Source organism: Staurois parvus, unplaced genomic scaffold (assembly GCF_062004578.1).
Source record: "Staurois parvus isolate SC_StPar_1 unplaced genomic scaffold, SC_StPar_1.0 ptg001302l, whole genome shotgun sequence".
NCBI classification, from domain to species: domain Eukaryota; kingdom Metazoa; phylum Chordata; class Amphibia; order Anura; family Ranidae; genus Staurois; species Staurois parvus.
In genome coordinates, this window is record NW_028319098.1 from 2,288,194 (window position 1) to 2,312,248 (window position 24,055).

At 40.4% G+C, this 24,055-nt stretch overlaps 2 protein-coding genes across 7 annotated transcripts in view; one reads left to right on the forward strand and one right to left on the reverse strand.

Annotated features, from left to right (window-relative positions):
- The window catches only part of IMPA1 (inositol monophosphatase 1), a 28,012-nt gene extending 23,135 nt beyond the window's left edge, over nucleotides 1–4,877 (forward strand). For both annotated transcript variants that reach the window (XM_089660990.1, XM_089660991.1), the window contains exon 9: nucleotides 2,609–4,877. In XM_089660990.1, coding sequence (XP_089517116.1) covers nucleotides 2,609–2,721 — 113 coding nt within the window. In that variant the 3' untranslated portion in view covers nucleotides 2,722–4,877. The remainder of the gene's footprint in view (nucleotides 1–2,608) is intronic.
- Nucleotides 4,878–4,885: 8 nt separating this feature from the next.
- Nucleotides 4,886–24,055, reverse strand: part of LOC149437153 (E3 ubiquitin-protein ligase RNF31-like) — a 48,483-nt gene continuing 29,313 nt past the window's right edge. For 3 of the 5 annotated variants that reach the window (XM_089660988.1, XM_089660984.1, XM_089660985.1), the window contains 7 exons: nucleotides 22,866–22,955; nucleotides 22,100–22,196; nucleotides 19,696–19,814; nucleotides 14,803–14,916; nucleotides 12,700–12,757; nucleotides 11,549–11,621; nucleotides 7,803–8,210 (listed from right to left, as the gene is read on the reverse strand). In XM_089660988.1, the coding sequence (XP_089517114.1) occupies nucleotides 7,886–8,210; nucleotides 11,549–11,621; nucleotides 12,700–12,757; nucleotides 14,803–14,916; nucleotides 19,696–19,814; nucleotides 22,100–22,196; nucleotides 22,866–22,955 (876 nt within the window). In that variant the 3' untranslated portion in view covers nucleotides 7,803–7,885. Of the gene's footprint in view, nucleotides 5,844–7,802; nucleotides 8,211–11,548; nucleotides 11,622–12,699; nucleotides 12,758–14,802; nucleotides 14,917–19,695; nucleotides 19,815–22,099; nucleotides 22,197–22,865; nucleotides 22,956–24,055 lie in introns of those variants that run through there. The other 2 variants (XM_089660987.1, XM_089660986.1) reach the window with 2 other exon arrangements.

The window sequence follows — 24,055 nt, forward strand, 5'->3', positions numbered from 1 at the left end:
ACAAAAAAATGGCATCTGCAAAAGTTTGGGCACCCTGCAGAGTAAATATCTTGTACTGCCCCCTTTGGCAAGTATCACAGCTTGTAAACGCTTTTTGTAGCCAGCCAAGAGTCTTTCAGTTCTTGGTTGAGGTATCTTTGCCCATTCTTCCTTACAAAAGTCTTCCAGTTCTTTGAAATTTCTGGGCTGTCTGTCACGCACTGCTCTTTTAAGGTCTATCCATAGATTTTCAATTATGTTGAGGTCAGGAGATTGTGAAGGCCATGGCAAAACCTTCAGTTTACGCCTCTTGATGTAATCCCCCGTGGATTTCGAGGTGTGTTTAGGATCATTATCCATTCGTAGAAGCCATCCTCTCTTTAACTTCTGCTTTGTCACAGATGGCATCAAGTTACCATCCAAAATTTGCTGAAATTTATTAAATCCGTTTTTCCTTCTACTCGTGAGAGTTTCCCTGTGCCACTGGCTGCAACACAACCCCAAAGCATGATTGATCCAACCCCATGCTTAACAGTTGGACAGAGGTTCTTTTCATTAAATTCTGTGCCCCTTCTTCTCCAAACGTACCTTTGCTCATTCCGGCCAAAAAGTTCAATTTTAACCTCATCGGTCCACAGAACTTGTTTCCAAAATGCATCAGGCTTGTCTATATGTTCATTTGCAAAGTTCAAACGATGATTTTTGTGGTGAGGACGTAGAAGAGGTTTTCTTCTGATGACTCTTCCATGAAGACCATATTTGTACAAGTATCTCTTTTATAGTGGAATAGTGTACCACAACTCCAGTGTCTGCCAGATCTTTCTGGAGGGATCGTGCAGTCAAACGTGGGTTTTGAATTGTTTTTCTCACAATCCTGCGAGCTGTTCTGTCTGATATTTTTCTTGGTCTTCCAGATCTTGCTTTAACTTCCACTGTTCCTGATGACTGCCATTTCTTAATTACATTCTGAACAGAGGATATTGACATCTGAAAACGCTTTGCTATCTTCTTATAGCCTTCTCCAGCTTTGTGAGCGTCAACTATTTTCAGTTTCAGTTTTCTAGACAACTGCTTAGAAGAACCCATGGTGCTGATTGTTGGGGCAAGGTCAGATGAGTCTGGGCATTGAAAACCTTTGAGATTGACATCACTTGGTCTTCCCAGACGATGATTGAGAACAATCCATGACACTGGCAGGTCTCAGCTTTGCAAAGGGGGCAGTGCATGCTATAAATTCTGCAGGGTACCCAAACTTTTGCAGACGCCATTTTTTTGTTTTCTGTTATTTTGAAAGTGTAAATGATGGAAATAAAATCTAACTTTTGTTGACATATTATAAGAATGTCTAATCTGTAATTTGATGCCTTTTGGAGATTTTTCCATCTTTCCTTGGCTTCTTTATGCACATTAATACAAATATTTAGCTGGGGTGCCCAAACGTTTGATCCCCACTGTATATTATATATTTTTGCAAGGCACAGATTCAGATATTGGAGCCTCTGCATAAACTGAAGACCAAGATGCAAAATAGAGGAGCCTTGCAGTAAGACTGCATTCTGTCTTAGCTTGATATGATATATATAAAAAAAAATGACCCATTTTGGCCAAAAAACTCCCAATAATACTATTTCAGTAAATGCCTTAAAACAGTGGTCTCCAAACTGCGGCCCAGGGGCCAGATGTAGCCCTTTGCTTGCTTTTATCTGGCCCTTTCAGATTTTTCTTCCACTGACACCAACAATAGGGCAAAATTTCCCCCCCCACCTGACACCATTGAAGGGGTGCCATTCCTCCCAATGACGCCAAAGATGGGGCACAATACCTTCCAATGACACAACAATGGGGCACAGTTCCTCTCATTAGCACCAAAAATGGGGAATTGTTTGCTCCAACTGATACTGGAACATTTTCTATTCCTCATCCACAGTCCAGCCCCCCTAATGTCTGAAGAAAAGTAAACTGGCCCTTTGTATATAAAGTTTGGAGACCCCTGCCTTAAACAACAAGGAATTGTGTTTGCCTCAGTATCCTCTGTATGTTATAACAGAACAGGTCTGAATCAGAAACCAGGTGAAGGTGGGCTTTAATTTCCAATTTTGAGTTGAATATATATTTAAGCAGAGCAGGCACAAATGATTCTGACTTCAAAGATTTGCTAAATTGCATATTAAAATATCTCCAGATTTAATAAAAACTTATAATATTATTCATAGGGTACATTTTAGATATTAGGCGTTCTGCCATTAGAACTTTAAAAAAACGTTTATTTTGGCAGGCGTTTTTGAAAAATAATGGTTAACAGGTCCCCTTTGCTCCTGGATGTCCACAGGTGAATAACTCTTACACTACATTCTATAGCAGAGAGAGCTGAACAGGTAAAACCGATCTAGCCAGTCAGGCAACAGAAGAGCTGTGTTGTCTAGAACAGACATTTGACAGATGGGGGCAAGCTGATCTGAGCTCTGTTTTGTGGCTTTGAAATGCAAAAGGGGGGGGGGGGTTTGTTAACCCCAATGTATTTGAAAAGTATTGCTCTATTTTAATGACTGGAGTATACTTTTTTAGTTTTACAGTGTATTTTTTTGTATGGGTTTCTATTTGTGCAAACTCATTCCATCTTGTGTTTCAGGGGGACCATTTGACCTGATGTCTTGTAGAGTGATTGCAGCCAGCAGCACAGAAATTGCAGAGAGAATCTCCAAGGAGCTCCAGCTCATACCATTAGTTCGGGATGATGCGTAGAAAGCGTGGATCAATTTGTTGGATACACTAATAACTTTGCACTCTAGAGTCACTCAGGTGGATATGCCGCCTCTATATGCAACCACATCAGGGTTTTACCGCCTTCATTTTTTTTAAATGACTTTTTGTCAAATATTTGACAATATTATTACTGTTAAGATAATTATTATTGTTACCGTACTTTGTCATTTCTATTTGTCAGTCACAAATGCAACAAGGGCCAGCAAGTAAGAACAATCTGGAGATCTGTAAATTACTTGACATGACTTGCACAGCTTTCATGGGTTATGATTCCATTGTATTTTAAATGATATTAGTTGTTAATGTTTTCAAATGATAGTAGTTTGTTTATTTGCATTATATCTGTTTAAAGTGAATGGTTATGTCATGCTATAAAAGTTTCAATGAATTTTACTGTGTTCACATTTACTGTTTGTTTTTCTGCAATGTTGGTGTGCCATTACTAGAAAGCATGTGGCTGAAAAAGAAATACAAGAACTTAGAGAGCCACTTCCTGCTCTCAATTGACTATATGCAATGACACTCCTGTCCAAAGTGAAATCTGGGAGATGCCTTTTATGTATTGTGCTAAATTAATCTATAGATCTGTGACTGCTACTTTCTTCACACTGCTCTGTTCTTACGGTGTTAAGCATCATGGTTTTCCACTGTCCCTTTTAGCTCCCCTCCAGCTGCAGATTGGTGGGTGCTGTGACATTGATAACCTTGCTAGTCATCTGCCTGAAAGGTACCATTAAATGGTCTGAAGACACCACTTCTTGGAGCTATATGAAGTTCATTCAGGGGTTTATGTTTATATACAGAACATCTTCATGTGTAGCAAATAGCAACAGTACATTGATACATGTTATTTATTTGTTACATTATGTACATAAGCTAAGTTTAAAAAAAACAAATTTAAAGAATGCTTTGCTTCATTATTATTTGTGAGTTGGACACTTCTATTTAACTTCTGTGTTGCCCCTAGCTCAGCTGTAATACCCACACTGTTTGGGTTGCTGTATTTGTTGATCAAAATTAATGTTAACTGGTTAGCACAGATGCTGATCTCTAATGACCAGACAGTAAGATCCCTTTCCTCTGAAATCCCCAGTTCTGTTGATGATCAGAAAATCTCTTTTACTTAGGGCTCATGTACTCTGCAGCTGATAAACTCACGTTTAGGAGCTGTTCAGCGTTTGTTTTCAGCAGCCCCTGAACTCGCCCTAATGTTTTCCTATGTGTCCATGTACACCTCTTCGTTTACAGGCAGTTGAGTGTACAGACGTTTTTTTTTTTTTTTTTTTTTTTTTAAACGCAACAATCTTGCGTTCAGACGTCAATTTTATTTTTTTCGTTCAACCCAGTGGGCTGAATGATAAAGAAACTGAGGAGCTTGCTGTACTAACTATGCAATATTCGTACAGTGATCTCCCCGGGCTAGGGGAGACTGCAAACGCTGATCGGATGGTGGTCTTTCAGACTTTACAGGCTGTTGTAAACACTGGACAAACATCAGCCAGTTTCTGTTGAACTGGCCACATTTGGCCTGTGTGTACCAGCCTTTAGACTGTTGTGTTCCTGTAAAGCCCCATATTGCACAAAATTGCCAGAAGTCATTACCAGACATTCAGCAAAGCCATTCTGGATATGCCACATCATGCTATGTGGATGGTGGAATCCAGATTCTGATCTGTACTCCGGAATAGAGATGAGCCCACGCTCATCTTTAACATGAACTTCAACTCCCATTTTTTTTTTTTTGTTTTTTTTTTTTTATTCCAGTGAGATGCATGTCTGGTCATTCCCACCCCCTCAGCTCACATGATCTACAGGGTGAGGAAGGACCCAGGTCACAGCTCATTGTGAGTGCAAAAAAAAAAAAGCAGGAGTTCAGGTTAGAGATTAGTTTGGAAGTCCAAGTTCATCTCTACTCCTGGAATCCCTCCCATCTCTTACACAGTTCTTGCCAATATATAGATGAGGCCAGCTCTATATCCCTACTTTTATTCCAAGAGGAGCTGGGCAGAGTCTTACAGTGATTAATGTAATCTGATGGTTTCAGAATACTATATTCGAGGTCTACCTAGGTGAAATGTGTTATTCAGAGACCTTTATGTTCACAAATATGTATAAATAAACCTTTTTATCACAAAGTTCGCAGTTCAGTTTCTGCTATATAACATTACATTTTATTTTACATTATTTGATCTGAACAAGAAATTTTACAGTATGCAGTACAAGTGGTAGTAAACACGGTAAACGTTTTTTTCCTCTTGTCTGCCTAAAGTGACTACATACACAAACAATATAGTTATATATTAAGTTATTCTTACATATAAATAATAAAAGGAAAAAGCAAGTGTTTAAATGTAACACATTCATTTGGTGGCTCAGTCCTTTTCATCTCTACATCTTTATTTACAATACAATAATATTTTCCTAGCATTCTCTCCCACGTGAATAGGGTAGGGAAGGATATTGCTGTCTTTGTTCCTATTGGCAATACTTCTTTCTATCCAGATGACCAAGTGAGATAGATCTGCCCAATGGGTACTGAGGAAGCAGAAAAACACTGACAAGTTCTACTAAATAAATAATTACTTTTTTGATCCCAGTGAGATTTCCCTCATTTCCTGTCCCTGTAACCTACAAGTAGGACAAATCCCTTATCTTGCTGACATTACATCTAAAACATAGTTCAGTTTCTACTACTGTATCTCACCTGGCTGGGCACATAATGACACAAATTGATATATTTGTTAATAAAGTTGAAAAAACAAACCAACTAGTAGTTTTGCTGCTGTTATAACATACAGAGATATATAGTTGCCTGAATAGTACATTTTAAGGGTAGTTGCAGTCTTAGATTCGTCCAGATCAAGGACACCAACATCAAGTTTTGGGCAAGACTGTCATTTTATATTTTTTTTAATTATTAATATGATATTGTGCATTCAGATTATTCTCCTTCAGAATGAAGTTTTGTTGATCATAGTGAATGTGCTTCTATTAGTTCTTAGGTGAAGTCACCTGTGTGTTAGGCACTTTTGCTGCTATGTGAACGCTTTAGACTCATTTTGATTTGGGTACACAAATAATGGTATGTCTTGCTTTATTTTCTGAAAGACAAATACAAGGTCTTGTTAAAAACAGACAAAACCGTAGGTGCTTATTCATTCAAGTGATACCAAAGAATACAAATTTGCAGGTTAAAGTATAAAAGATGTTATACTTACCTGCTCTGTGCAAATCCAACATTACCTCTAAAACCACAAAGACGGGAGACATAGTCCTACTACCCTGAGTTCTTTCAAGCTATCATGCCCAGTAGACCCCTCTACAAGACTCCGCACCTCTCTGTCTTATTCCTGACTAAATCTGGTGAACTGCAAACAACCACCCAAGTTCCAGATCAAACTGGAAGACTCCTTGCAGACATAATTTTCAGAATAATGGGATAGGATTTATTTACTAACCCATACTGTAAATATTCCATTAGCACCAGAATCTAAAAATGTCATATAAACCTCTTACACATTTGTATGCTATACCAGAAAAGCTACAGACCTCCTCCTGACTGTGACAGATAAATGCTGGCACCGGCTATGTGGCTCCATCCTACAAATGTGTTTGGAATGCCACCTTATCTAACTCTTTTGGCCTGACATCTCTGATATAATAACTGGAGTTTCTGGAAGAAACATAAGCAATTACCACAGAAACCCTCCCAAAACCTTCAGACAAACCTGGAAATACTGGATTGCCTTCAAGTACTGTATTGTTACTGTACTGTCTCCCTCCATAATGTAAAGCGCTGAGCAAACTGTCTGCACTAAATAAGTCATGTATAATAATAATAATAATAATAATAATAATAAAGTAAACATTCACCTATAAATCACTAACGTAGGAAATTCACAATCATCAATGACAATTTATACTTCTCTTGATGAAGTATAAACTTTAGCTGGTACTGTTCAGTCTTCTTTTAGCTCTCCCCTCACCCCCTTTTTTCCCCCCTTTCTCCTCTTTTCACCATCCCTTTCTCTAAAGCTTGTCATTCTCCCCCACTCCCTTCCCTATTTTAGCTCCGATCAACCCCACTCATTCACTCACAAAATTCCCTCTCAGTACTTTCTTACTTCTTCGTGGCTTGCCAAAAGAACTCACCCTCCTATTTTGGCCCACAGAGTAATAAATCCCTGAGAACCTGCTGTTTCTGAAGTGTTCCCAATTTATTTCCCGCAATATTGAAGTTTATCCTTCATCTGAATACTCCCCACCCCCTTTTACCCTTCTGTGGGGCAACTAGCAAAAGGGACAAACCTAAATATTATAGTCAATCAGGTATTAAAGATCATATTGCCTGTATTTATTTAATACTTGACAATGATCTATAGTCCTACTATGTATGTGCAGAACAACTTGTATTTCAGAAAGGCCGTTCCCATTTCTGAATTCCAATTCTAGCAAGTACATACTATGTACAATAATGTTCCCCAGCATCTCTTTGGATGCCCATGCTGCCCCTTTAACTCTGCCATCCAATCATCATTTTGCATAGTCATCATTTTGCATTTTGCACATCTCAAGACATGCTAGGCATGCCATCTTTGATACAACTCGTCTACCAGAATGCCTAGTGTCTGCAAAATACTTCAGGGAGTTTGAACTGGCAAGACCATTGATGATGCCAACTCTAAGGGCCAGTTCACATTACATGCGTTTTAGTGTGTATTTTTCTGCATCCAAAACACACAGAAATTAGGTGATATGGTTGTCAATGTCATAGTTCACATCAGTGCTTGCAGTTACAATGCGTTTCAGATGCAGAAAAAAAAAAGTAGAACAGGCTACATTTTTCCTGCACAGAACTGTACTGGAATGCAGTAAACCTAACCAAAAACGCTGCAAAAACATACTGGAATGCCAATGTCCCTATTTACCCTGAAGAAAAAAAGAGGGGAAAAAATGTACTGGAACATATCAAAAACGCACTGGAACGCATCAAGAATGCACCAGAACGCACCTCTAGACTGCGTTTCTATAGCATGAAATGACCCTAAAAGACAGCAAAATAAATGAAAAAAAAGTAAAAGATTTTATTTGCAGACTTGCTTGCTTGACCTTTATAATTAAAAGGTTAATACATTTTACAGGTTCACTTTTTCATTAACAGTTCATTGTTGGAAGTACCACATTTGTATCTGATGGTATTATTTGGCTTGTTTGGGAAGCCCCACTTTTGGCTGAATACTATTATGATACACTGGCCCGTAAAACCTCCCTGAGTATTTATCACACCCTCATTCTTTACCATTTTCAGTTTTTCCAGATAAGATTCTTTGCTGTCATTTCTACTTTGATCAGGAACTGATGACTTCCATCGCTGAAGTTCTTGTTTTAGCTCCTGTTCTGTGTACAGATCCATTGGGTCCAGGAAGTTAGCATTGATTAACTGGACCAAGAATTCTTTCTCTGCGCTGCTTTAAAAAAAACGACAATTATCGATTAAAATATTCAAACGAAAAAGAAATTCATGTCAAACAGAAAAATATACAGTATATATAATATTCAATAGAGACAGACCTGAATGAGGAATGAACGAACCAGTAATAAACTACCGCAATGAAAAATAGCTGACAAGAATAGATCATTAAGCCTGGCCATACACTATACAATTTTCTTGAGATTTTTGCTTTAGAATTACCAAAAACCATATAATATGAGGTCAAATTCAAACACTTTCAGTTGTATCCAATTAAGCAGGCCCTTGCACTACACAGTTGAAGGTAAATCTGCAGGAAATTGGACAGAAAATTGTATAGTGTATGGCCAGACTAAGAGAGAGACTAAGAGGGAGCAATACAGGTGGAACTTTAGCAGAGCTGGCTTGAATAGACCAGGCCTCAATTCTATTGCCATCTTGTGGCTGAAAAGGAAAGTTACAGCCAGAAGAAAACAAATATACAAAGGATTGGTCAACATAAAAACATGAATCACTAAATAAAAAAAACAAACAAACACAAAAACATAAATAAACAGATTGATCCAAATAAACCAGCCCTTTGCTCTATTGCCCCCTGGATACTAGAATCAAGAATTGCTAAAAAAGGAATAAATTAATTAAATGGCACCAATTCAATGGATAAATAAAAGTGAACTAGAGGGCACACTTTATATATCCTGCACTTAAAGAAGTAGTAATAAATGCCAAATTGGATAGTGGTTCTTCTAAATTGAACATATTTTATCTCAAGCTGTTTGGAGCCTTGCATGAATTGCAGTTGTGTATACAGGCAAGTCACCCAAAATGATCAAGGGTGACTACGCCCTGGGCGTCCGTACAACTGCCAAAAGGACATTAATCTCTAATAGGAGCAAGCGATTTACAATTCACATCCAGAAAAGCCATAGGGGTCCACATTTGAAGAATCCTATAATTAAACCCAGGGTGAGCCATTGAGTCCCATATATATATTTGATTAAATACTTTGTATTGGATATATTAAAGTTGTTTGGTAATTGTAGAATTCTTTTTGATATACCTTTAGACTTCCTCAGCAGTTGAAATCTCTTCAAAAATCTCCCCTGAAGAAGCCAGTGAGGGCGAAACATGTAGGGAGTAACTTGAGCACAAACAATTTTTATCGTAATAAGTTGGTTTCAACAATTTACACAATATGCAGAATCTCTTTTATTCTATTATACCAGTTTAGGTGATGAAGGGACTTACACTGAGCATTGGAAGTGTCATGGAGTTGTTTGTGCTTATTGATCACAGAGATTTTCAAGTTGTAATGAAGAAAGTTTTACAGAAGATTTACAGAGTGGACTGAAATCTATAGACTGTATGTACAGTATTTTTCACTAAACACATTCACTGACTTTTTTGTGAATATTAGGATGCAGTCACACCTGTAAATGCACCCAATGCCTATTAGACGCAAGAACCCCAGGGGGGTTCCCAGCAATTAGCTATGGGAGGCAGCCTCATTGAAAGCAATAGGAGGCTGCCAGCATCTGCAGCTAATTGTAGCCACTTGCATGCAAACACTCATGCAGTGAGTAATCATGGTAAGCTGCGGGAGCTGGTAGCCTCTCATTACTTTCAATAAGAATACCTCTCCTGCTGAGGTTCTCGCTTGTAATTGACGTTGGGTGCATTCGCAGGTGCAAGTGGACCCTTAAAGTGTTACTAAACCCACAACAGTAAAATCAGTCTGTATATGCAGTAAAGCATGCTTGTTATACTCACTTTGGAACCTAAGGTGTAATCCTCTGCATTGTGTAAAAATGCTGTTTGATCCTGACTTCTCTGATCCTCCCCTTCTTCTAGTGCTTCCCTCTTATCTCCTGATAAGGCATATCATGTGGAGTTACTCTGCACATGCTCAGTTTGGTGTGTATTGCTAGAGTGTTTTTTCCCCTTGGGAGAGTGCATGTGATCAACACAGGGCTAATCAGCACTGTCCATACAGAGGTCAGGGGTCCTGCATCCTCCTAGAGCAGAAATAAAACTCTTCCTACAAGTTTTAACCAGTGTTCTGCTAGACACTGATAGATGTCACAAGACTGCTCTAACTGCTGATGAGAAATAGTATTTAGCAGTTTATATTTACTAAAATAATTGCATTTCCATGTTGTGTGTACTATGGGAGACCAGATATACTGGATGCAGGGTCCAGGATTTAGTAACACTTTATGTTTGCACATCACTGGTTTGAGAGTTTGATGTGTGGATCACATATGGGGTGGGATTAGCTACTACAAAGTGCTGAACAATTTATATGTTATTTATTAGCTCAGTAGCATTGCCCTGTGTATGCAGGACAACATAGGTTATCTGATTGCAAGGAGACTCAAAGCTGAGCTGAAAAGCCTCATTGGTTGTTATGGTCCAGCCATAACCAATGACGCTGAATGGCCCAGGCACCTGCGTCCAAGCAGCTGCCAGCATCCTAGCAACCAGTGACACACAACCACTGAGCATCTTTTGTTGTTAGGATGCTGGCAGCCAGGTCACAGTGCCATTGGTTGCTGTGCCAATGTCTTAGCAACCAAAGAAGGAGGTGACAATAATGGGGTGGTATCTGGAGTTTCCAGGGGACAATGTATAGCAGAGTTGTATCAACTTTTGAATGCTTTCCAGGGGTGGATACAATTTATAAAGGCTGCTTCAGGTTAACAAGCATGCTACTCAATGCATAATTTATTTAACAATGCAGCATACCACTGTGCACACACGGTTTACATTTGTGCATGGCGTGCACTAAAACACATGTGCATTGTTGTGCGCAGACATGGAGCAGACTAAACTTCCAAAATAAAGGGTTTAAACCAGGGGTGTCAAAAACAATTTCATCACGGGCCACATCAGCATTATGATTGCTCTCAAAGGGCCCCAGTTGTATCTGTAAGACTAGATGTCCAGAGCGCCCCCCCCCCCTTACATCAGATGTCAAGAGTCCCCCACCTTCCCTTACATCACAGTACCCCACCCTGCTGCCAGGAAGAAGTTGAGGCATTACTGGGAAGCAGAAAGTGCAGGGTCTGGAGGAGGGCCAGAGGAGGGCTGGAGCCAGCTGCCAGAGTCTGCTAAATGCTGTCACCAGGGGAAACAGACAAGGGGGTGCTGTGCCCACACAAAGAGGTGCAGGATCTGTATGAGGAGTTCTGTCCTCCTCTTTACTGCCAACTGCTGAGACAAGGTGGGGGTGGAGATGAGGGAGGTGCCACAGCTGCAGGAAAGGTGCGAGGGCCACATGAAATGGCCTGACACGTGCTTTAAACAACGGCATATCCAAAAGCTGTTCAAACTTACTTGCTATCACCATTGTCTTCTGTGTTTTCTGCTTTGTCCTCACCCTGCCTTTGTGTGTTTTCTTTTAGTATTCCTGAAAATGAATGATATATACTGTATGTTATTACTTACAAAGAGACCTTTGATTTGTAACATACCAAATTGTTATCTGAGGACATCTCTGTATTCCAAATATTCTTACAATGCACGTGTAATGTGATATACTTGGTGTGATTAGTTATATTATAGTTCTCCAATCTGTTATTACTGTCTTCATTTCCAGCAGCAGGACTGGTCAGTGCACCTGGCGGTATGATCGTTCAGCTGCATTCCAGGTATTCGTCTGTGGGCACACACTACCCTATATGTAAGTACTGTTGAATGCACCATCCTGCCCTGACCAGCCACACCAGAAGTCAGCCTCTCATAGAGTTTGAAAGGCTACCAGCAGCAAGACTGGATGGTGCACCTGTGCCCTCTGCTAGAGGTAAATGCCAAAGCCTCATGCAGCGGGGCTAAATCACCAGTGTGAATGGGGTCTTAGTAATAAAATAACATCTGACAAGAGACAACAGTGTTTAAATTCAGACTGAAACCAAACAGAGAAATAAAGTGTTAATCTCTTTGGTATAATACTGTTATTCAAGACACATAAAGGAGGTTCACTATATTACTTGTAGATACTAAATAAAGTTTTTTTTTTTTTAAGGCATAGCCTAAAACATTTAGGCTCCTTTCAAATGGATGTTCCGACTGGGTCCGCCTATCCGTTTTTCAGGTGGACCCGATCGGAACCTCTATTCTTCTATGGAGCGGTGGGTGTAAACGGACATGTGTACTACACCAGCTTACATCCCATCTGATCCTCCAAAAAGAGATGGATGAGAATCTGTTCCCCTTCCGTCCAGTGGGTCAGATCGGATAGCAGTCAGGTTTAAATGGACAGGCGGTTCGTTTACATCTCATCGCCAATAGAGGAGAGTGGTCTGTGTCCGTGTCCACTCTGCACAAGTGGAGCGGACATGGACCTGTCATCTGTCTGCTCAGCTCTGATCAGCAGACAGATCCCCTACTGACCAAAGAGATTGCAACCACAGTCCGCCCCATGTGAAAGGGGCCTAAGATTAATACAATTTATAGAATTTAATGTGCATCTTGCCAGTTCCACTTACCTTGCAAGGAATTTACCGAATTCTCAGTGAGATCATTCTCATATTGTATTCCATTTTGCTGTAACAAAAAGCAATACTCATATTAACATGCTATGTATGCAACGCAAGCTGGAACAGACATTATGCCAGTTAGTTCAAATGTTTTCATATGTCACACAGACAATATTTCATTGCAGACTTCATTCATTCCACTCTATTCCAGCCCTGATGAATGGGGTCCCCAGGAGCTGTTTTTATTGAACACAAATAAAAATATTTTCTGGACGCATATCAGTGGAGTGGCCATTCCCCCTCCTTGGTCCTTCCAACCTGCCATTAGATCTCACCAACATGTTGGTGATGTATTTTTAGACAGTCCTCTAAGTTAATATTGTGAAATGCACCCCAAAGTATGTCATATTTAGATTTATATAGTCTTCCTCTAATGCAGGTGTGTCAAACTGGCGGCCCTCCAGCTGTTGTGAAACTACAAGTCCCATCATGCCTCTGCCTTTGGGAGTCATGCTTGTAACTGTTAATCTTGTTTTGCCTCATGTGACTTGTAGTTTGGCAAAAGCTGGAAGGACACCAGTTAGAAAACATTGTCACACATTGATTATTAAGATTTTTTACAGAAAGTCTATTCATTAACAGAAAAAAAATTGTAAACAGTCTTTAGATTTCCCATAGGATCCAATCACATCTTTGCTTTTGGGAATTGTTAGAGAATATAAATCACACACACACACACACTTGCCAAGAGTATTGGGCCCCCCCTCCAAATAATTGGATTCAGGTTTCCAATCACCTCCATGGCCACAGGTGTATAAAAGCAAGCACCTAGGCATGCAGACTGCTTCTACAAACATTTGTGAAAGAATGGGTCGCTCTCAGGAGCTCAGTGAATTCAAGTATGTTACAGTGATAGGTTGCCACCTGTGCAATAAGTCCATCCATGAAATTTCCTCGTTACTAAATATTCCACGGTCAACTGTTACTGGTATTGTAACAAAGTGGAAGCAACTGGGAACAACAGAAACTCAGCCATGAAGTAGTAGGCCACGTAAAATGACAGAGCGGAGTCAGCGCATGCTGAAGCCACAGTGCACAGAAGTCTCCAACTGCACAGTCAACAGCTAAAGACCTCCAAACTTCATGTGGCCTTCATATTAGCACAACAGTGTGTAAAGAGCTTCATAGAATGGGTTTCCATGGCCGAGCAGCTGCATCCAAGCCTTACATCACCAAATGCAATGCAAAGTGTCGGATTTAGTGGCGTAAAGCACGCCGCCACTGGAATCTAGAGCAGTGGAGATGTGATCTCTGGAGTGACAAATCACGTTTCTCTGGCAATCCAGTGGATGTGCAAAGTGTAATGTTTGGTGGAGGGGGGATTATGGTGTGGGGTTGTTTTTCAAGGGTTGGGCTTGGTCTCTTAGTTCCAGTGAAGGGAACTCTTAAGGCGTCAGCATAACAAGACATTTTGGACAATTTCTTGCTCCCAACTTCGTTTGTTGTTAAAACAAAAATACACACACACACTCTGTGACCAAGCCATGGTGGGCGGGGTGAAACTCGTCAAAAAAGGGTGATGTCCAATTTTTGGCATGTCAGGGTGCTTTTGCAGCTTATTCATTTCAACGGGGTGTCACTCAACACATCGCATGGTAATGTCCATTAACTCGCCACAAAAATGTAATTGGGCCCCCGAAGCCAGACAAACAATAATGCATGAGGACAAGTGTCCGGTGACTTCAACTAACAAAGTGCTTTTTGTAATAACTCTGTATATTAGCATCAATAATTTAATCATATTCTGGTGTCTTTGCTTTAAGGCCATACTGATAGTTCTCGGAATCCCAGACACATGAGCGATTTTCCTCCTGATTCTCCATTTTCTACCCACAATATAAAAACATACTGATAAGTTAACTAACTTTCACCCAGGCCATTCCTGCTGTTTGTTCCTGTGGGAATGACTAAGTTGGGGCAAGCTGCCCCATGAGCAGGGACTTATGTGATTGATCCAATGTGAACTGTAAAATTTTACATATTTGCACTTTATTAATGTGTTAATATGTACATATAAACTTTCATTGGTTGTATTTCTGGATACACAGCCACCTGCAAAAGCTGCTGAAGTCTATCAGTGCTCCAGTCTCTCAAATAATAGAAACAGTCACGGGTGTGGTGGGCATGCAATCCCTTCCCTTGGCATTCCTCAGAAAAATCACAATCCTGGCAAGAAATAATGACAAGAAGAAGCATTAGGGTCCATTCACATTCATATCAACCTATACATTATAATACAAAGTAATGAATGACATGACAAAACCTATTGTTCTCAATAGTGCTTGTTCAGATCTGTGCACAGCAGAACTGATCCAACATCCTCTCTACTGCTTCACCATTCTGATTCAAACTGATCAAAATGCTTTGAAAATGTTATGGTTGTGAGGAATGCAATGAAACTAATACACCAGGCTTTCTCTGTGTTCTGAGATACTTCTCCCATATTACAGTTAGGCCCTCTTCACATGGCGCATACTGTACCATATGCCTGTGCAGGGCCATGTTTACAGGCACACTTGTGCACGTAGCTTAGAGCGCCCTAGTGAGGACACACGTCACAGCACTCACTAATGCCTGAATCACAGGCAGGAGCCTTGGTCATGTGAAATCAACATTAAGGCGGTACTCCAGCCATAGACGTGAGCAGGACAACTTGCACAGCTAAGACTTTGCAATCCATGACCATATGTCTCCTACTGTTGACACGAATGCACTTCAGACGCAACTTCTGTTAGAGTTCACCTACTCCCAGGTTTGTAGCATTTTGGATATGGCACCGAAGAGCATGTACAGTTCTCCATCAGCTCAGCAGTCCTGTCACTTCACTCCCAGTGATAGATCCATAAGTTATAAATGGATGCAGAAAACACACTTCTCCATAACTCCATGCTTGTTTTCCTCCTGGGGTGCCACTACTTCTTCCTCTGTGACTTCAGGCTAGGTCCCTAGGTACTTTTGTGCCGCAAGGTCGGCCGCAATATGTGGGGAACTGGTCACTAGTGAAGGGACCAAGCATAACACCCCTTCACTACCAAAGTATCCGTTACCCTTGCCATGTCACCCTTTTCCTGGCTGGCTATTTTAGCAAGTGGCACAAATATGATAGTCATTAGCAACAGCAATATAGCCTCCTTAGGACAGCTCTTTAGATGCTTATTAGACCTCTGTACTTTATGTTCTCTAACCTTTTCAGTCCTTTGTTGTTAGCCCTGTACTTTTGATATGCCTTACATGCACCCCTTTAGAGACTTCAGGCCAGGCATATTAGATGAACCATAAAGACCTTTTACTGAAGTAGTTAAAGTTAATAAAAGGAATAGTTCTCAAAGACATCTTCCACACACTTACTGTACAATGTTCCCTAGTGCCCCTGAGTAGTGCCCAATCAGGTAGTCATGCCTGAATTAGGCAGTAAAGTCCATAAAAGTCCCTTTCAAGGCAAGCGTCCATAATTGGCAGCAAATCCACAAGAGGTAGCAATAATCCATAAGCGGGATCCAGCATAAAGTACCACAAGTCTGTATAAATCCACAGGCTCCAGACCTGTGGCGTTGAACCATTTAGAGAAAGCGATATATTCTATCAATGAATACAAAGCATCCTCTGACTCAGCCAGAGGAAGCTTTATATTCATTGATAGAATACATCGCTTTCTCTGAATGGTTGAACACCGCTCCAGCAAACTCTATTGTGTTCTAGGTCTGAGACAGGAAGGTCTTGGCTCTGATCGGAACACAGTGCTGCATACTGTATATAGCCTCCACTACATACTGTTTATACGGCACATGCAGCGAACTCAGATGTTAGTGAGGGACATAGCTTGTTTGTGCCAAGCTGGCCCAAACGAACTATGTAAAGTGGAACAAAAGATGAAGTTCTGCTTTAAACACAGTTGAAATGACCAATCCCAGAATATATAACATAACAGGGGAAAACACACAGAACCTTTTGAAAGCACCTGCTTACATGGGGATGCACCGATTTCTGTTCATTTACACGCAGACAGACAGTGTGAGTTCAGATACACGCACCCGCACACACGGATGTCATAGTGGGAGCTGCGACTGTACATGTGCAGCCACTGTGTCCCAGCTGACATCAATGGGACTGCCTTCTTGGGGATGCTTGGAATACCTGTGCATCCTCAGGCAGGTAAACAAGACCCTGTATGGGTGTAAGTTATAGTATTCCCTGTGTGCACTGGGCCATGAACAAACAGGTTCTCAGATCATCACTGACAGAAGGGACAGTATAAATTATTCACTTATAGCAATGATTGGGTGAAAAACATGAATCCCAAGCAAATTGCCTGTGTGTTCTCTACATTTCAGGGCTTAAAGTGTATATCAAGTCAAAAAAATGTGGATTGCTCTTCATAGGGCAATTGACAGAGAGTGAGGAGGCATTATTGTGGCGATTGGACGCGCACAACCATTTTGTTAAAGATCCACCATCTTGTATCATACTCTGCAAATATCATTCTTTCTCCCTCCAGCCCCCTCCCCTTGCAATGAATGTGGTCTGTGTGTGTGCTGAGTTCAGGAGTGCACAGGGCACAGCTGGATACACTTCATGGTTGTAAACCCAATTAGCTGGTTCCATGATGTCTGTCAGACCCTTGCCTTGGCCTGGTCGTAAAATTATAAATCAGTCCATCACTGGACATGAAAAGCATTCCAGAATGGCAGTAAAACATACATCCCACATGAAACCACTTTTTCATACAAATTCATAAATCCAGACAGGAACAAGGTACAGTAAAACAAAGCATATATTCATATAGGTCAGTTTAATACGAGTCACCTGATACCTTACACCCCTATGTGGCACCTACACAAGAGTAGAAAGCAATATGTCTTATCTGAAATAGTAAGATATGTCATATTTGATGTCTGGACGTTCAGGATATCATTCTGCATATTAATCTACCAGTGGCAAGGCTGCTATATGTACCTAGTGAAGGTTATTGACCATGGTATAAACGTGAGAGGGATTTGGTCATAGCCTGAGTCCCCGCCTAAACACCCCTCCCCAAATGAGGCGATTGGTTCTCTGCTTTAAGGAGACACCCTGCTGGGTTCCTAGAAAAAAGGCTGTCATGCCTGGAGAGAATGATGAAGAGATTCTCCCTTTCAACATCAGGAACCAACTTTGGGAGAAAAGGCAACCCTTTTGTTCAGGTCACTTGAACTCTGCTTAACCTCCCTAGCGGTCTGATTATGTCCATATTTCTGTGCTCAAAGCGGTACATTTTTTTGCATGGAAATATATAGTTTTTTTATTGTAGGCCTGTAATTTTTAGGAATAACTCACTGAAATCTGTCCGAACAAGAGTCTAGTTTACATCCCGGGTATGATAAAATTTGAAACACGAAATCATAAATTATAATTTAATAAATAATCATAAAAAATAATAATATAATAATAATAAATTTAGTTCAATAATATAATCAAACCAAAAACACTGAAATTTGAAATATAGCCCCAAGTTTGCACATCACTGAGCAAAGTCGCAAAATCGTTTTCAGTGTCTGATGGCGAATTTCCCCACAAATCATTATCACTCAATTCTGCAAGTGGTTCTAATTTACTATCGCTGTTCTCTAGCTGGTCTAAAACCGCTTTTGACCTAAAGGGACGCTTTTTGGACGCCATGGACGTTTCTCAGTTTCCAGGCAGAAAGAACGGTACAAATGCAGGCAGGGCACAGGACAAAGCACTAGGGACAAAATGTATGTGAAATGGTTTGATACAGTAATGTTTTACTATGTGATTTTAGTGTATTGAGTGAATGTCACTTTTGGTCATTTTCAAATTTCCCGCCGTTCCGTCCCCCGTACGTCCCGACGCTTGCAGGGGACGGAACCTAGATGACAGATGCCGGCATCCGCCGGATTACATTGCCGGGGACACTGCAGGAGGGACATCGCGGGAGCGCAGGACAAGGTAAGTGAAGAACAGATGCCGGAGCATGGTAAGCCCGAGTGTAGCTCGGGGTTACCGCTTTTGGTACTGAAACTTTACCCCGAGCTACACTCAGGAATACCTCCAGGGAGGTTAAACCAAGGACTTCTGCAGGTATCCTACCTTCTTAAACTTCTTTCTGTTATCTCTCTGTTGTGTTATTGCTCACTCTATTTATATATATATATATATATATATATATATATATATATTTGTTACATCTTTTCTTTAAATATTTTTATTGCACCATTTTGACCTTTTTAGTAATAAATCCTATTTTTTTTTAAAGTGTTTAACTGTTTCTAAAGCTCTTAAATGCAAACTAAGAATCCCTGTCTCTGAAGAACGCTACTGTGTGTTTTAAAACCTCTGGATACATCTGTCTGTGTATACAGACGCTTATTCAAACATCATAGTGTTACTGCCAAGATTTGTGAGTTCCCTCCTTCTCCGTAAAAAGGTGGTGGTGGCAGTGTGAAGGGTTAAGTGCATAATTAACCTGACCCAGTAACATAGATTGTGGTCCAGTGAGCTGGAAAATCTTTGTGCAGGGTGCATCTGAGAGTGGCATTGTTACGCAAGTGGCAGCGCGGTTTAAGATTGGCTAGTCCTTCGGTCACAAGTTGGTGAGGAGGGCTGGGGTCTGACACCACGCCTGTCACAATTATGTATTCTCCTCATTACCTGTTTTACACCTAAAAACTCACATCAATGCCTTGCAGCTACATGCAGCACGGCCTCATTCAGCTGAATGGGTCGTGTTTGGCTGAGCACAACAGGGGGGATACATTTTGCTGTGCCACAATGCTAAGCATTGCAACTGTGGCCTGTGTACAACTCTGTTCGTTATCTTTGCAGCTTAAGAGGGAGCGGATGAGGGGGGGAACAAAAATGCTGGACAACCATGTGTTTTTACCATCCCCAACTGCATGTGTAAATGAGGCCTTACTTTACCAGCAGAGAACATATGAATATTCTAACCTGTCCCTGATGAAAGAGTTGCTTGCACCCACCGCAGAATTCACACTGATACTGTGTGCACTTGAAGTGTAGGCATCCTCCTTTCCATAATTCAAACTGGAACTTACAGGAAGGGCATTCTGTATAGAATAAAAAAACTGAGATAACTTGTGATCACAAGCTATGCATTTTACATGCTTATGGATTTTTCCTACAGTGCAAGCAATGAATAATATGGAGAAACACACAGGCTGTTTATTAAAACATTCACTTCTCTTCATACTATACTGTATATACATGTGGTGTGAATACATTGTATAACTTTTAGTAAATCTTTAGTCTCAGTTCACTCTACTGCAACTTGAAAGTCGTGCGACTTAGAGGGCGACTTTTCCAGGCGACTTGAGTACTACTTTGATACGACTTTGAAACGACTTTGAAGTGACTTTCAGGGATGCCTGGGTAATGTTCCTGTAATGGAAATGTAATCACATCAATATAGATGAGGATCTGACTTGGAGGCGACTTTCATTAAAGTCTATGGGCACAAGTCGGATAGAAGTCGCCTTGAAGAAGGAAAGGAACCTTTTCTAAAGTTGTAGCTACTTCAGTAGTGTTAATTAAGACAGCTCTCATTGACTAACATTTGGATTTCACATGTCATGTGACTTGAGGTCTCACAAGTCGGATCCCAAGTTGCGGCAGTATGAACTGAGCCTTAGTGTTCTATAAAGGAGAATGCTTTTTCTGGAGTGATGTCATAGATGACTTACATATAAAGACTCCTATAATTCTCATACTGCAGAAGCTAGATCATATATGGAAGAACCTTATAGTTTTCCACCATCTCTCATCGAACTAGATATTGATACATTAGTTTATCAAAAACAGTGTCAAATATCACACTAATTTTTTGTTTTCCTCTTTTACTATTATAGTTAAAATATTACAAAAAATTAAGCTTTATTACTCAGGTAGGTACATAATCTATTATAACCTCAGCGATTGTTAACTTGTGATCTGCCCGACTTTTTCTGTTCATCAGTTATCCTTATTGTTAGTGTAATTTATGTGTGGCCCAAGATAATTCCTCTTCTTCCAAAGTGGCCCAGGAAAGTCAAACGACATCCCTGTAATCTGTAACTCTTGAAGGTGACCTGTATTTTAAGAAATATGTAGGGTACCATTACTCACCCTTAGTTGCCTGGCTATCATGCTAATTCAATAGCTTTAGTACTGTCCACCATTGCAAAGTTATATGCAGATCAAGGACTGTGTATATGTAGAGCATGAAGGTTGTATAGTGACAGACTCAGCACAGTTGGAGTTTTTACATTAAAGTGGTACTAAATACCATTAAGGCGAATAATGCCCTGGTAACTTTCTATACTCCCCTGTCCCTAAACACCAAACACTTACCTATCCCTAGGATGGTCTGCACCACTTCCCCCATCTTTGGGGTACTGAGGGCAGCAGAGTGATAGATTCCTGCTGCCACCAGTCAAACTGCTGAAAAGAGGGAGGAGGAGGAGGAAACAGCGGAGTGGTTTGCTGGGCTCTGTGTGTGTCCATTGATACACACAGCAACAGCTGAAAGTGCGAATGCACAAGTGTCTCCTTAGCTAAAGAGATACCTGCAAACAAGCAGGAGGGCTATTAGCTTGAAGACCTGCTGGAGGGAACCAAACATGGCAATTCAAAAAAAAAAAGTGCAGACAAATTTTACCACCTTTTACCATGATATACAGTACTACACTTTGCATTTTCCAAATCAATGCAAAGCATTGTCTAGATGAGGTGCAAAGCGAGACATCATTGCTCTGCCTCTCCACCTAGTCCACTGCAAAGCATTCTTTGGATGGCGCCCATGAGTGGCTAACCTTCTGTGTTCAGAATGCATCAGGCTGCTCAGCATGTGGCCTGGAAGCAAGTGGAGATCGCTGGAGTGGCAGTTTAATTATCACCGAACGTAAAAGGAAAAGAAAATCCCATATTTTAAGTTGTCCTCAGAACAGGAAAAAAAAATTGCCTTTAGTTCTACTTTATGGATACACTTCAAATACATTCCCCACACAAAGTGAATTTGTTGCTTTGTCCTGCATCACACATTTGTGGGTAAGCCATTACACTGATGTCTGGACCACACACTTCCAGACTGTTTTTCTTATTATCACAGGGTTGATCTTTTGCCTGGCATGCAAAGCATAACAGGAACATCTACACTATATTACAAAATGCAGGCCAAGCTCCCTGTGAAAAGTATGCAAAGTATAGTAATCATAAAACACAGGGCTTCACTTTTAGATTTCCTTTTACTTATCTGCACACATTTACAATACTGCCTAAATGTTTTCTACATGTACTTTGTACTCCAGGGCAATTAATCTAGTAAAAATGCAAATGATGATTGCTACATTTATAATACCTATCCCATTCTTGGAAAGAAATTCTTCTAGTTCCTGGTTTTGTACCTTCCACAATCTAAATTCTTCACAGCTCATTGTCTCATGTATATCTTCCCACTGTGTGATACAGAGCAAGAGAAAATCACTATTCTGGACAGAATATATGCTGCACTTGCAATGTTTGTACTGCATTTTATGGAATCTGGATATTAGTCTAGAATAATGAATTTGATCTTTGTTTATTAGGCTCCATGCACACTAGGCATTATGATAACGCTGGTAACGTTAGCTGTGTAAAGTCAAGTTTTTCAGCTTTTTTGCAGCATTTTGCTGTGTTTAGCTGCGTTTTTCCGTGTTTGTGGTTTTAGCGTTTTTTTTACAAGAACATATTTGGGGTCAAAAAAAGTCCAAAAACACGGGTTTGTGGTGGTTTAGAGTGTTTTACTGCGTTTTGCTGCGTTTTTCAGTGTTACAGCCTCTAGAAACCCACTAGTCCTGGGGTTTTTTTCCAGCCAAAAAATGCCCCTGCCAAAAAATGTTGATTACAGTCTAATTGTGCATGGACACATAGGATAACATGCTGGAGAGTTTACTGGCTGTAGAAGAAAACGTCAAAAGCCAAAAACAGCAGCTGTAAAAAAGTCCAGTGTGCATGAGGACCAAAAGTCACTTTGTTGCAGAGTTCAGTTTAGAGGAACTGTAATATATAGGGGACACTTATCTACCTTTTTTGTGTTAAAATAATAAAACTTGCTGCATAATTATTTATTAAATACTTAGACTTACTTGCTGTTTGCAGCTGAAACAAGTGCTTTTATGGCAAGTTGGACATTCCATCTTTAATGTGTCTCCCTCATGTAGAACTCCAAAAGGACACTAAGAGGATGTAAACACATTAAGAAATATTAACAAAGTTTGCATTGTGACTTCCTTTGAGTCATATCTGCAATGAAACATAAATCAAAATCTGTACATACTTTGAATGCAAGCACTAAACAGTACATACACATTTTATTATAGAGGAGGTTGGTGTAGGCAGACAGCTCATGGGAGCAATAGTGCCTGGACCTGGTTTTCTCACCTGTCTGGTTGACTTTCTCCACTTTGAGAGAGCTAGCCTATGGCTATCACATCATATCATATATTATATCATTGTATAATACAGTATATATGTGATGATTTTACTGAGTCAGCATTGCCTGACTCAGGAGATGCTCATGTCATATCTATGGACAGTTTTAGATGGCATAGACAGTAGAGGTTTGTTGGATCATGCCTCTACATCCACATTTTTGACAGGTTCCTAAACAAGATATTTGCTTTATATGACCATTCATGTTTAGATCTATGAAGCTGAAAAGGGTAATCAGACTACAGTACAGACTCTTCCCATGTTTGTTTGTCTGGCAAAACAACGGTGATCACACAAAGTTTTTCAATTTGTCAACATCACTGTTTTCTCCCGCATGCCTTGGTTAACAGTGTCTTCCAGTAAGTCATAGACATGAGACTGTCCCTAGAACAGGCTAAACCAGGCAACGTTCCATGGGAATCTTGAGTCCTGGAGTGAGTGTCCTGACTGTAGTTTGCTATTTTGATTTAATGTCTCTTCATACTATGCAACATTAAAAGATCTGCTAAAATAAAACCGGACAATAAAAGGCTCCCTGCAAAGAAGACTTACTTCTTTGTATACTTACGTCCCTTGCTGCTGGCATCACCAGTCTTGGCTGTAATAAAGAGAAACTGTCTGAAGATCCTGCAGAACCTGACACTTTTAGGGGTGTCAATTTTTTAGTTCACTAGTGCACTCAGTGATATGATATGCTGGCCCCCCTGAGGAACCACAGTGCACAGTAGGAGACCTGAGAGTCAACACTACCAAAAGTGCTGGATTCCTTAGGATTTTCACTTGTGGTTTCTCCTCTCTACTACATAGTGCAGAGGTGCAGGCATCAGGAGATGAGAGTATTCAT